We start from the raw sequence: 14,684 nt of genomic DNA on the forward strand, positions 1-14,684 counted from the left end.
GCCTCCCTGACCACCTAATCTAAAATAGGGTGCCACCTGTATTATCTAACTAACCATTGGTTCCTCTATGTCCTTTAGCACTAACATAAGCTCCCATATTTTATTTAATTTATTTTCAGTCTTATCTCTTCTCCTACTAGAACATACGCTCCTACTAGAACATACGCTCCAAAAGGGCTGGCATCTTTTCTTTTTTTATTTGAAAGGTATTCCCAGTGTTTGAGATTCGATACTCACACTCTCTCCCTCCCGCTTCTGCCACTCTATGTATGAATATATACATCTATATGAAAAAAATGAGATCAAAAACATCAAAGTACTTTGAAATGTTAAGTACTAAGCTAAAATACAACAGGAATTATTTGAAGGTTCTCCCCCCTTACTAAACCAGGAGACTTTATGGCCTCATTTTCTTTTCACAAGGAATTTAAATAATTCTTGTAATATTACTTAGATTGCAATCAAGGCAGCTGATCCTAACGGGAGGATAATTTCACGTAAGATGATACTTGGTGCCAAATTAAGGTAAAAGAAAGATGAAACTTAAGGACTCTATTAATTGCAACTCAAATTCTTAAAAGTTCTAGAAAGTTTTACCATCAAAATTGTCAATTATCTGTTCTTATTTTAACGAAAAGGATTTTCAGAATAAACTGAATTAGGAAGCAAGAATGTCCAACATTACAAATGTCTTTTATTAGTAGTAATTTACACTTGTAATTTACAGCATCCTACATTTATACAGTTACATATAATACAGTAATTATACATTTGTAGGGACTTCCCTGGTGGCGCAGTGGTTTAGAATCTGCCTGCCAATGCAGGGGACACGGGTTCACTCCATGGTCCGGAAAGATCCCACATGCCACAGAGCAACTAAGCCCGTGCGCCGCAACTACTGAGCCTGCGCTCTAGAGCCCACGAGCCACAGTTACCGAAGCCCGCATACCTAGAGCCCGTGCTCCGCAACAAGAGAAGCCATCACAATGAGAAACCCGAACACTGCAACAAAGAGTAGGCCCCACTCACTGCAACTAGAGAAAGCCCACGCACAGCAACGAAGACCCAAGGCAGACAAAAAAAAGAAAAAATAAAGAGAATACCTGCACATCAAAAAGAGGAACCATGCTGCTCTATATGCAACCATGAGGGAAGTCAGTGAAGACAAAATCACTTATAGCTTATGAAAGTGAGATTTTATAGCTTATAGCTTACGAAAGTGAGAAACTCATAGCTTATGAAAGTGAGAAAACTTAGAATTAAATGATAAAGTTAATAAAACGTGTTAAAAATTAAAGAAGACTTTTTAATTCTGAATAACAAATTTAAACTGTTTAAATAGTATGTAGTCATTAAATTTCATGTAGAACAAGCTGCAGATGTACTATAAGGTATTTACTTTCTTATCTCCTGTATAAATTTTGGATTCAGTACTGATGATATTATTTAATTAATGGTAAAAATTTAAGCAGGTGAACAAAAAGCAATTTATTTGTTAAACAATTCCTCACAGCTTAATAATTTCTAGTTTCTTAGAGTTTTTATTTTCTAGAAATTGCGTCATGGAATAGAGATCAGTGTGTATGAATCCAAAGAGTTCAGTGCTAGGAGGTGGAAAAGTATCCTGCAAGTGCATGGATACTGTGTCACATTATTTTGGCTGCTCAGAGACCTTCCCACTGCTTAATAACTATGCTACAAGAAATTCGGGTTATCAAATAAGCAATGTGATATTATTGTGGGTTTTTAAGTACAGTCATATTATGATTTTTAGTATGCATAAATTTTAAAATATGATTAATTTAAATCTATTTATACACATTATGTAATACTAAAGTGACAAGACTGTATCCCCAAAATTTGAGACTACTCTATATATAAATAATAAAATCAATGTTTTATGATGGTTGTGAGGGAAACAAGTGAAACAAGTTCACTTAAACATTAAAAAACATTTAAAATATTTTTTTGTTTCAAATACTACATCAAGCAAACACTATGCTACCTGTACTTATAAGTTTGTTGCATTTTTACTTCTATATAATAAGAAAGCAGTAATTTTATCCAGTGTTTATAAGAACATTTTTGTTCTTAAAAACCTAAATCCCAGCAATTCTGCCCATTAAAAGTAATTCTTCTTAACAGACATGCTTTCTACATCAGTTTACCATTTAAGTATGAAAAATATTTTCATCATGTTGGATGGAAAGCTGACCAACATTATATAATTTTCTGCCATCTTAAAAGAAGGAATTATACCTACAGACAACCCTGTGACTCTGCTCCACAAGACGTACAAGGCATTCCCTCAGAGCATGCATTCTCTTCTTCCTGATCGATTTCAACACTTGGCCCTTCCAAAAAACTAGCCTCATCTCCACCGGCCTACACCTCCAAGATTCTACCCACTCCTATCACAGACACACTTCAAATTATTTCTTCTCCAAAAGAGCCACTTTCTAACCACAACCTCATAGCCTTCCAGCTCACAATCTCAACCTCACAATCTCTTGACCACTCATATCTTTACTTATTAGTCTTCTGTCATTTTCCTCCCTAACCAAGTTAGATCCCAAGGACCAACGAATGAACCATTCTCTTTCCAGTATTCTTAACTCTCCTGGCCCATTGTCTTTTATTCTTTCTTCTGCTAAAGCAACATCGCCCCACAGTCCTCCCATTTCTCAAGACAACTCTCTCTCCTCTTCTCTGTATCTCCTCTCCACAGCCTCCCTGCTCTTCTCAACAAGCAAACCTACTATGTTGAGAAAGTAGGAGCCATCAAGTGGAAAACCTGTCAGTGTCTGATCACTGAACATTAAACAACCTGCATACCTTTCCCCTCTCCCTACTGTGGAGTAGGTGTACATCCTCCTGTGTGTAAAGCCAATCTTTCACCTGTGCTTTGGATCCCTTCCTAGGAATTCTGCTTTTCAGCCTCTTTACTCTGCATCTTCCAACCTCTTTCTAAGGTTTCCTCTCATCAGCATTTAAACACACTTTAATCAATTCCATGTTAAAAACAAAAACACAAAAGCCCTCCCATGACTCCAGATTCACCTGCTGCTATCACTGTATATCTTTTTATCCTCCTTCATACAGTCAAATTTCTTGAAAGAATTAATTAAAATGGATGACCTCTTTCTTCACCCTACATTTCCTGCCCATTGGACATCTCTATCTAGCTATATTCAATTTATCCCAAAATAAACTCTTTTCTTATTTTCAAATGCATTCTACCTATGTTATTCCTATCTAATTAACTGCTATTAGTATTATTTCAGTTGTCTTAGCATGCTTTCATTTTTCCTTCCCCTCCATCCCCTGAATCCGATTAATTAAATTCTGTCCCACTCTCTATCCACATTTCTGTAGCTCTTCTGCCACTTACCTTCGTAAGAACACCATCATATCTTGCCTGATAACTGTGGCTTCTGAGGTCCCTGCTATCAATCTTGATCCCCTCCAATCCATTCCACACACAGAGTGACAGCTCTAAAACACAAATTTACCTAAACCCTCATCATGATTTCTAAGTCCTGGTTACCCCACTGCCTCAATTCTCTCTTCGCGTCATCTCTCACACTCTGTTCCTGCAATACTGAATGTGCTATGCTCCCTTTCCTCTGGGATCACTGCATATGCTGCTCCCTGTCTGAACCCTGTCTTTGCCTTTACCTCTTGCAGGAAACCAGCACTAATTCCTAAAACCAGATTATGAATTCTTCTATACTTAATTGTCTGTTCTTCCTCATATTATAACTATTTACTTGTCCATATTCTGAAGTATACTTGACCCTTGAACAACATGGGTTTGAACTGCATGGGTCCACTTATACACAGTTTTCAATAAAGACAGTACCTGTGTTTTTATTTTATAGATCTCTAAATGTGGGGAAAAGTTAGTGTTCGATTAAAGATCACAATATGTGGAAACAAAAGAACGAGGGTATGAGTCCTGATTCTACAAAACTGTTTCAGCTTCCTGTCCTTGAATGAGTCATTTATCAATTTCTTTGTTTTTCAGGCAGAAATACAAGTACACAGATTTTTGAGTGGGGTAAAAGGGATCAGTAACCCTAACTACCCCCTCTCCTTGTTTAAGGGTCAACTGTAGAATGTAAACTCCCCAAGAGCAGAAATGATATCTATCTTGTATAGTCTCCATGAGTGAAGAGACTTAGCTATCTTGTTTACAGTTATGTCTCCAGTTCCTAGGAGAATTCTTGGCATATAGTGAGCATGTAATGAATACCTGCCGAATGAATGAGTAAATTTACCTCATATTACAGTTGTAAGAATTAAAGTAACATGGAGAAAGCAACTAGTATGATGTCTAATTCATAGTAAGCACTCACTATATATTATCTGTCACCAAAGTTAAAATTTAGCTCTAATAAACTTGTGCATTAGGTAATGGTGGGCAAGATGGCTCAATGTGTTGACTTACTATGTGTTGAATTATTAGAGATGCAATTAGAAAAGAAGTATGGCCAGAGAAAAGACTGGAACTTAGGACTGCCAACTTTGACAGTCATTTCCCTACTTTTTACTTTTTGGGTTGCAGAAACAAAATATCTAAACCAAACCAAACAAAAAGCCAAAAGTCTATCAATGAGATAATCTTTCCAACAGTAGCCTTTTTTAGTTTGGGTAAAGACTACTCTTGACTCAAGACAAGATACTCAGTTTGTCTCTACTGCACCAGAAACGTATAAAGATATTCCATTTTTCCCCCTTGCTTTTCCTCAGAGGTAGTGTATTGGCTTTTCCCTGAAATATATCAAAGTACAGCTAGATCAGTCCCTCCCATCAGGAAGCTTGCACAAGCCTCTTAGATAGCCTCATCCACAGAGGAAAGACAGAAGAAGCAAGAAGAACTACAATCCTTCAGCCTGTGGAATGAAAACCATATTCACAGAAAGACAGACAAAATAAAAAGGCAGAGGACTATGTACCAGATAAAGGAAGAAGATAAAACCCCAGAAAAACAACTAAATAAAGTGGAGACAGGCAACCTTCCAGAAAAATAATTCAGAATAATGATAGTGAAGATGACCCAGGACCTTGGAAAAAGAATGGAGACAAACATCAAGAAGATGCAAGAAATGTTTAAAAGAACAAACAAAGATGAACAATACAATAACTGAAATGAAAAATACACTAGAAGGAAACAATAGCAGAATAACTAAAGCAAAAGAACAGACAACTGAACTGGAAGACAGAATGGTGGAAATTACTGCCATGGAACAGAATAAAGAAAAAAGAAAGAAAACAAAAGAAGACAGCCCAAGAGACCTCTGGGACAACATTGAATGCACCAACATTTGCATTATAGGGGTCCCAGAAGGAGACAAGAGAGAGAAAGGACCCAAGAAAATATTTGAAGAGACTGTAGTCGAAAACTTCCCAAACATGGGAAAGGAAATAGGCACCCAAGTCCAGGAAGCACAGAGAGTTACAGGCAGGATAAACCCAAGGAGAAACACTCCAAGACACATAGTAATCAAACAACAAAAGTTAAAGACAAAGAAAAATTATTAAAAACAACAAGGGAAAACTAACAAATAACATACAAGGGGACTCCAATAAAGTTAACAGCTGATTTCTCAGCAGAAACTCTACGAGCCAGAAGGGAGTGGCACAATATATTTAAAGTGATGAAAAGGAAGAACCTACAACCAAGATTACTCTACCCAGCAAGGATCTCATTCAGATTCGACAGAGAAATCAAAGCTTTACAGATAAGCAAAAGCTAAGAGAATTCAGCACCACCAAACCAGCTCTACAGCAGATGCTAAAGGAACTTCTCTAAGAGGGAAACACAAGAGAAGAAAAGGACCTACAAAAACAAACCCAAAACAATTAAGAAAATGGTCATAGGAACACACATATAGAAAATTACCTTAAATATGAAAGGATTAAATGCTCCAACTAGGGCTTCCCTGGTGGCGCAGTGGTTGAGAGTCCGCCTGTCAATGCAGGGGACACGGGTTCGTGCCCCGGTCCGGGAAGATCCCACATGCCGTGGAGCAGCTGGGCCTGTGAGCCATGGCCGCTGAGCCTGCACGTCCAGAGCCTATGCTCCGCAACAGGAGAGGCCACAACAGTGAGAGGCCCGTGTACTGCCAAAAAAAAAAAAAAAAAAAAGCTCCAACCAAAAGACACAGGCTTGCTGAATGGATACAAAAACAAGTCCTGTCTATATGCTACCGACAAGAGACCCACTTCAGACCTAGGGACACATACAGACTGAAAGTGAGGGGATGGAAAAAGATATTCCATGCAAATGGAAATCAAAGGAAAGCTGGAGTAGCAATACTCATATAAGATAAAATAGATTTTAAAATACAGAATGTTACAAGAGGCAAGTAGGGACACTACATAATGATCAAGGGATCAATCCAAGAAGATATAACAATTATAAATATATATGCACCCAACATAGGAGCATCTCAATACAAAAGGCAATTGTTAACAGCTATAAAAGAGGAAATCGACAGTAACACAATAATAGTGGGGGACTTTTAACACTTCACTTACACCAACTGATAGATCATCCAGACACAAAATTAATAAGGAAACACAAGCTTTAAATGACACAATAGAGCAGATAGATTTAATTGATATCTATAGGACATTCCATCTGAAAACAGCCAATTACACTTTCTTCTCAAGTGCACACAGAACATTCTCCAGGACAGATCACATCTTGGGTAACAAAGCAAGCCTCAGTAAATTTAAGAAAACTGAAATCATATCAAGCATCTTTTCTGACTACAACGCTATGAGATTATAAATAAATTAAAGGGAAAAAAACATAAAAAACACAAACACACTGAGGCTAAACAACAGATTCCTAAATAACCAAGAGATCACTGAAGAAACCATAGAGGAAATCAGAAAATACCTAGAGACAAATGACAATGAAAACACGATGAACCAAAACCTATGGGACGCAGCAAAAGCAGTTCTAAGAGGGAAGTTTATAGCTATACAATCCTACCTCAAGAAACAAGAAAAACCTCAAATAAACAATCCAACCTTACACTTAAAAGAACTAGAGAAAGAACAAACAAAACCCAAAGTTAGCAGAAGGAAACAAATCATAACAATCAGAGCAGAAATAAATGAAACAGAAACAAAGAAAACAAGAGCAAAGATCAATAAAACTAAAAGCTGGTTCTTTGAGAAGATAAATAAAATTGATAAACCTTTAGCCAGACTCATCAAGAAAAAGAGGGAGAGGACTCAAATCAATAAAATTAGAAATGAAAAAGGAGAAGTTACCACGGACTCCACAGAAATACAAAGCATCCTAAGAGACTACTACAAGCAACACTATGCCAATAAAATGGACAACCTGGAAGAAATGGACAAATTCTTAGAAAGTTATAACCTTCCAAGATTTATCCAGGAAGAAGTAGAAAATATGAACAGACCAATCACAAGCACTGAAATTGAAACTGTGATTAAAAATCTTCCAACAAACAAAAGTCCAGGACCAGATGGCTTCACAGGTGAATTCTATCAAACATTTAAAGAAGAGCTAATACCCATCCTTCTCAAACTCTTCCAAAAAATTGCAGAGGAAGGAACACTCCCAAACTCATTCTACGAGGCCACCATCACCCTGATACCAAAACCAGACAAAGATATCATAAAAACAGAAAATTACAGACCAATATCACTGACGAATATAGATGCAAAAATCCTCAAGAAAATACTAGCAAACAGAATCCAACAACACATTAAAAGGATCATACACCATGATCAAGTGGGATTTATCCCAGGGATGCAAGGATTCTTCAATATATGCAAATCAATCAGTGTGATACACCATATTAACAAATTGAAGAATAAAACCCATATGATCATCTCAATAGATGCAAAAAAACCTTTTGACAAAATTCAACACCCATTTATGATAAAAACCCTCCAGAAAGTGGGCACAGAGGGAACTTACCTCAACATAATAAAGGCCATATAGGACAAACCCACAGCAAACATCATTCTCAAAGGTGAAAAACTGAAAGCATTTCCTCTAAGATCAGGAACAAGACAATGATGTCCACTCTCGCCACTATTATTCAACAGTTTTGGAAGTCCTAGCCACGGCAATCAGAGAAGAGAAAGAAATAAAAGAAATACAAATTGGAAAAGAAGTAAAACTGTTACTGTTTCCAGATGACATGATACTATACACAGATAATCCTAAAGATGCCACCAGAAGACTACTAGAGCTAATCAATGAATTTGGTAAAGGTGCAGGATACAAAATTAATGCACAGAAATCACTTGCATTCCTATACACTAACAACAAAAACTCAGAAAGAGAAATTAAGGAAACAAACCCATTCACCATTGCAACAAAAAGAATACCTAGGAATAAACCTACCTAAGGAGGTAAAAGACCTGTAGTCAGAAAACTATAAGACACTGATGAAAGAAATCAAAGATGACACAAACAAATGGAGACATATGCCATGTTCTTGGATTGGAAGAATCAATATTGTGAAAATGACTATACTACCCAAAGCAATCTACAGATTCAATGCAATCCCTATCAAATTACCAATGGCATTTTTTACAGAACTAGAACAAGAAATCTTAAAATTTGTATGGAGACACAAAAGATGCCTGAATAGCCAAAGCAACCTCGAAGAAAAAAAAAACAGAGCTGAGGAATCAGACTTCCTGACTTCAGACTCTACTATAAAGTTACAGTAATCAAGACAATATGGTACTGGCACAAAAACAGAAACATAGATCCATGGAACAGGATAGAAATTCCAGAGATAAACCCACGCATCTATGGTCAACTAATCTATGACAAAGGAAGAAAGGATATACAAGGAGAAAAGACAGTCTCTTCAATAAGTGGTGCTGGGAAAACTGGACAGCCATATGTAAAAGAATGAAATTAGAATACTCCCTAACACCATATACAAAAATAAACTCAAAATGGATTAAAGACCTAAATGTAAGACCAGACACTATAAAACTCTTACAGGAAAACATAGGAAGAAACTCTTTGACATAAATCACATCAAGATTTTTGACCCACCTCCTAGAGTAATGGAAATAAAAACAAAAATAAACAAATGGGACCTAATGAAACTTAAAAGCTTTTGCACAGCAAAGGAAACCATAAACAAGATGAAAAGGCAACCCTCAGAGTGGGAGAAAATATCTGCAAACAAATCAATGGACAAAGGATTAAACTCCAAAATATATAAACAGCTCATGCAGCTCAATATTAAAAAAACAAACAACCCAATCAAAACATGGGAAGAAGACCTAAATGGGCAGGAGACATTTCTCCAAAGATGACATAGAGATGGCCAAGAGGCACATGAAAAGCTGCTCAACATCACTAATTATTAGAGAAATGCAAATCAAAACTACAATGAGGTATCACCTCACACCAGTTAGAATGGGCACCATCAGAAAATCTACAAACAACAAATGTTGGAGAGGGTGTGAGGAAAAGGGAATCCTCTTGCACTGTTGGTGGGAATGTAAATTGATATAGCCACTATGGAGAACAGTATGGAGGTTCCTCAAAAAACTAAAAATAGAATTACCATATGACCCAGCAATCCCACTACTGGGCATATACCCAGAGAAAACCATAATTCAAAAAGACACATGCACCTCAGTGTTTATTGCAACACTATTTACAATAGCCAGGTCATGGAATCAACCTAAATGCCCACTGACAGACAAATGGATAAAGAAGATGTGGTACATACATACAATGGAATATTACTCAGCCATAAAAAGGAAGGAAATTGGGTCATTTGTAGAGATGTGGATGGACACAGAGACTGTGATACAAGTGAAGTAAGTCAGAAAGAGAAAAACAAATATCGTACGTTAACGCATATATGGGGAATCTAGAAAAATGGTACAGATGAACTGGTTTGCAAGGCAGAAACAGACACACAGATGTAGAGAACAAACGTACAGACACCAAGGGGGGAATGTGGCAGGTAGGGGGGGGATTAAAAAAAAGTACAGCAGAAAAAATAAACCTCAGAATATTGAGAATGCAATGTGGTCTGACCTACTATATAGCTGTAAATGCTATTTATGGGGGTAATACATAACTGTCCTTTTACTTTTATTAATAAAAATGGAAGTCTCTAATTAAACTCTTTCATTTTAGTATTTATAATAAAACTTACTTTTTTGGGTCAAGAGCTAATGAGAGAACACCAAAATGAAATAGATGATATAAGTAGTCTACTGAATCTTCAATGTGAACCACAGTAATTTAGAAGTCCTTTAAAAAATCAAAATAATATAACCATTTAATTGAAATGTTTAATGTACTCTTATTAAAAATTTTACAGCATTTTATTTTGTATTTTTTTGTAGAGTATTTATGAAAGTCCTATTAAAAAAAAGTTAGATTTATTACTTCTACTGCCACTCTTTGACTAAATAATGTAAACTGCTTTTCTAGCAGCTTGAGTTGGGCCCAAATTTGACTGCTATCAAAAACTAGATACCAAATCCTAGGTTGGGAAGATAACTATAATATAACCCACAATTCAATCCCAATAAAGACAATAAGAACAACTGTTTAAAGAAGTCAGTGAAAAAACAGTAAGTTTGGCTCTTCTGTCATCTTTATTTTACTCTTAAATAGTTTATTAATTTCAATCTTACATTAATTCATGCATCATTCAATCATCAAAGACTACTTCACATACAGACGGCCAAAAAACACATGAAAAGATGCTCAACATCACTAATTATTAGAGAAATGCAAATCAAAACTACAGTGAGGTATCACCTCACACCAGTCAGAATGACTATAATCAAAAATCTACAAACCATAAATGATAGAGAGGGTGTGGAGAAAAGGAAACCCTTCCACACTGTTGGTGGGAATGTAAATTGAAACAGCCACTATGGAGAACAGTATGCATGTTCTTTAAAAAACTAAAAATAGGGCTTCCCTGGTGGTGCAGTGGTTGAAGAGTCCGCCTGCTGATGCAGGGGACACGGGTTCGTGCCCTGGTCTGGGAGGGTCCCACATGTCACGGAGCGGCTGCGCCCATGAGCCATGGCCGCTGGGCCTGCACATCTGGAACCTGTGCTCCCCAACGGGAGAGGCCACATCAGTGAGAGGCCCTCGTACCGCAAAAAAAAACCAAACTAAAAATAGAGCTACCATATGACCCACCAACCCCACTCCTGGCCATATATCCAGAGAAAACCGTAATTTGAAAGAATGCATGCACCGCAATGTTCATTGCAGCACTATTTACAATACCCAGGACATGGAAGCAACCTAAATGTCAATCAACAGATGAATGGATAAAGAAGATGTGGTGTGTGTGTGTGTATGTATATATATATATATATATATATATATATATATATATGCAATGGAATATTACTCAGCCATAAAAAGGAACAAAATAATGCCATTTGCAGTGACATGGATGGACCCAGAGATTGTCATACAGAGTGAAGTCAGAAAGAGAAAGACAAATATCATATAATACTGCTTATACGTGGAATCCAGAAAAATGAACTTATTCGCAAAGGAGAAATAGAGTCACAGATGTAGAAAACAAGCTTATAGTTACCAATGGGGGAAGCAGGGTTGGGGAGTGGATGAATTGGGAGTTGGGATTGACATATATACACTACTATATTTAAAATAGATAACTAATGAGAACCTACTGTATACCACAGTGAACTCTAATCAATGCTCTGTGGTGACCTAAATGGGAAGGAAATCTAAAAAAGAGTGGATATATGTATATGTATAACTGATTCACTTTGCTGTACAGCAGAAAGTAACACAGTATTGTAAAGCACCTCTATTCCAATAAAAATTAATTTAAAAAAAAAAAGAAAGGAAAAAAGGAAACAAACTACAGCAATTAAAAAATAAGACTATTTCAGGTAAGACACCTCAGGTAAGGCCATACCTCATGTCATAGTTATACAGTACTTACCATTGGGTAGCTAAGTGAGAGGGTTTAGGCAGCAAAATAAAAAGGGGTCTCCTTCAGTTGGAAAATTTTTAATTTAGTTTTTATAAAAGCAAATACTGTGATAAAATCTGAACCAACAACCAGGATCCTATAAATCCTCTAATGTAATACCTTTCAAAGTGGGTCTTCAAAACCAATAATAGTGAATAAATTAATGAATAAATTTAGAAAGTCAATCACTTCAAAGAACCAAGACTCCTTCCAAAAAGAATTTTAAATATAAGAACAATTATGCATTTAACGCAACAATTCACTAAAAATATCTAGTCAAAAACAACACAACAAAAAAAGAATATTTATGTACACTATCCTGAGATAACTAAATTTGGGGGGAAAATAAGAGTACAAAAATTATAAACATATTGCAGAAAAAAAAACAGAATTTTCTTACCCAAAGATGATTTTACAATTGATTTAATTCCTGAATAAACCAATGATCCTTTGTTGCCTGGAGATTTCTGATCCATATCTTCTGTATACTGCTTCATAAGTATTTAAATGCATAGGAAATACTAGTAATGATGCATAATAAAATATTTCAAAGCTAAATTTATTTTGATTTGGAACCAATTCATAACAGGCATCAGTGCAAGAAGGTGGTTGGTTCTACTCTATTGTAGAGATATATTTTTCTCCCTCCTACACAATCTGCAAAGCAGTATTTCAACAGTTTTAAACAATTTTACTTTGGAATTTTAGTATTAAGTCTTGCACCTGCACATAAAACATTCAGCACGATATTTACAGACTGACCTTTTGGCAAATTTCAAGAACATTTCTACCAAAGTCATCTTACAAAACTCACAATGCAAAGGATATAGTGCAGAGTATACCAGAGTGACTTGAGCTGTGGATCTTCATTTCCCGCTAAAATATGGTTTCTCCACACCTGTTCTGTATCAAGTCCGTACCTTGATAAAGCCCGAAGGCGCATCTTCGTTGCTATATCTTTTTCTAAAGAATTATCATTTTCTTCTTCCGCACATTCATACAAATGACGACCACAAGCCCACATTAAAGATGTAATTGGGCTCCAGGCAAGAGAGATCCTTTCAAAAACAGTGAAGTCAGACATTGTTCGGTTGGGAGTTACAACTATCATTCGATTTTGACTTGTTGGATGCCAAGCAAAGGAGGCAATGTAATTGTCACAAGGTTGCACACTTCTTTCAATTATTGTGGGTTCAGTTTCATCTCCAATGGGAGTGGGTGTGTGCTGCATATCATATAATCTAATAATATTACTATCCCTTGTTAAAGTGGCAAGCAGACCAGTCCTAGTTGGACACCATGCTACTTTTGTTAAGGGCTTTGGTTGCTCAGTCAAAGTCAAAACTGGCTTCTCAAATTTCCTAAGATCCCATATTGCAACCTGACCTTCATAAAAGGAAGCAACACGATCATGGAAGTATGGGTCTACTGTCACGCCCTGAACAGCTTTTGTATTCACAAACATCTTTTGGCTTGTATTCCGAAGATCAAAAATGGCTAGGTTACGATGCATACCAGCAAGGAGAAGTTTCTGGTCTCGTGGAAGCCAACAAAGAGAGAGACAAGCATCATTCTGTCCTAATTCATAAAGTGGTTTTGTTACTAATAATGTTGTTTCAGTTTCACCTGCCGAAAGTCTTACTTTCTCCATGGGAACTATATCAGGCGTGTATTTGCTGCAGATGTCCCAAATCAGCACTGAAAAGTCAGCTCTATGTTTATCTAGACCAGCAGCAAGCCAGTTACTATCCAATGGATTCCATGCAAGAGTATTGCATTGTCGTGCATGTTTTGGAACAAACTCTTTTCCTATCAAATCTTTGAACTTTGAGTTATGATCTTGACCAAGACTTGTAAGTACAACTCTACCATTTGCTTGTCCAACTGCTAGGAGACATTCAGGATCATAATTGAGATACCAGGCAACACATTTCATATAGGGTGTTTCTGAATTTATTGAGAGTAATGTAGCTGCAGAGTCTTCAGATAAACGTAGAGATCCAGCTTTGAATTCTGAATTCACAGTAGATTCCACGTGATAAAGGCTAAGTTCTGAGTCACATACAACAAATCTATCAACCTGGTGTGGTGCCCACAATATATCAGGTTTGGTACCACTCATGCTTACTGATGATCTCAAAGAGTGCAGTTAGGTCCATTCACTGAAAATCTGCTTAAAAATAAAAAGTTTTAAAATGTTAACAAAATACAATTCTAAGCTGAATCAACTATTCAGAAAGTCAGGAAATTTTCTACACAGATACTCTGTTTTTCAATATATTTATATTTCTTCTTACTGCTATGAATTAAAGACAATATTTATTAATAAAAGGGGAAAAGAAGAACTTCCTCCAATAAGATGAGCTGGTAGGAATCTGAGAACTCCATTCTGGCTTTATTTCCCATGATCAATTATCTTAATTGCACTATTACTAGTACCTTCAATTTAACCTCAGGGTTGAAATAACTTCAGTGTGGTGAGCAAATTATTAAGTATCATCCATCTGAAGGAGACAAAACTTTAAAGGGTTATGAATCACATACCTAAGCAACAAGTTTAAAGCAGCACTATCCAACAGAACCTTCTGCAATGATAGAAATGTTCTGTATCTGTACTGTCCAATATGGTAGCTACTAGCCACATGCGGCTACTGAGCACGAGAAATATGGCAG

At 36.5% G+C, this 14,684-nt stretch overlaps 1 protein-coding gene across 7 annotated transcripts in view; it reads right to left on the reverse strand.

Annotated features, from left to right (window-relative positions):
• Positions 1–14,684, reverse strand: part of MIOS (meiosis regulator for oocyte development) — a 238,446-nt gene that overhangs the window by 21,669 nt on the left and 202,093 nt on the right. For 5 of the 7 annotated variants that reach the window (XM_082846442.1, XM_082846445.1, XM_082846443.1 and 2 more), the window contains 2 exons: positions 12,840–14,181; positions 12,412–12,510 (listed from right to left, as the gene is read on the reverse strand). In XM_082846442.1, coding sequence (XP_082702568.1) covers positions 12,412–12,510; positions 12,840–14,133 — 1,393 coding nt within the window. In that variant the 5' untranslated portion in view covers positions 14,134–14,181. Of the gene's footprint in view, positions 1–12,411; positions 12,511–12,839; positions 14,185–14,684 lie in introns of all 7 variants that reach the window. The other 2 variants (XM_082846446.1, XM_082846444.1) reach the window with 1 other exon arrangement.

The sequence above is a fragment of the Leucopleurus acutus genome (assembly GCF_964270905.1).
Source record: "Leucopleurus acutus genome assembly, chromosome: 9".
NCBI lineage: Eukaryota > Metazoa > Chordata > Mammalia > Artiodactyla > Delphinidae > Leucopleurus > Leucopleurus acutus.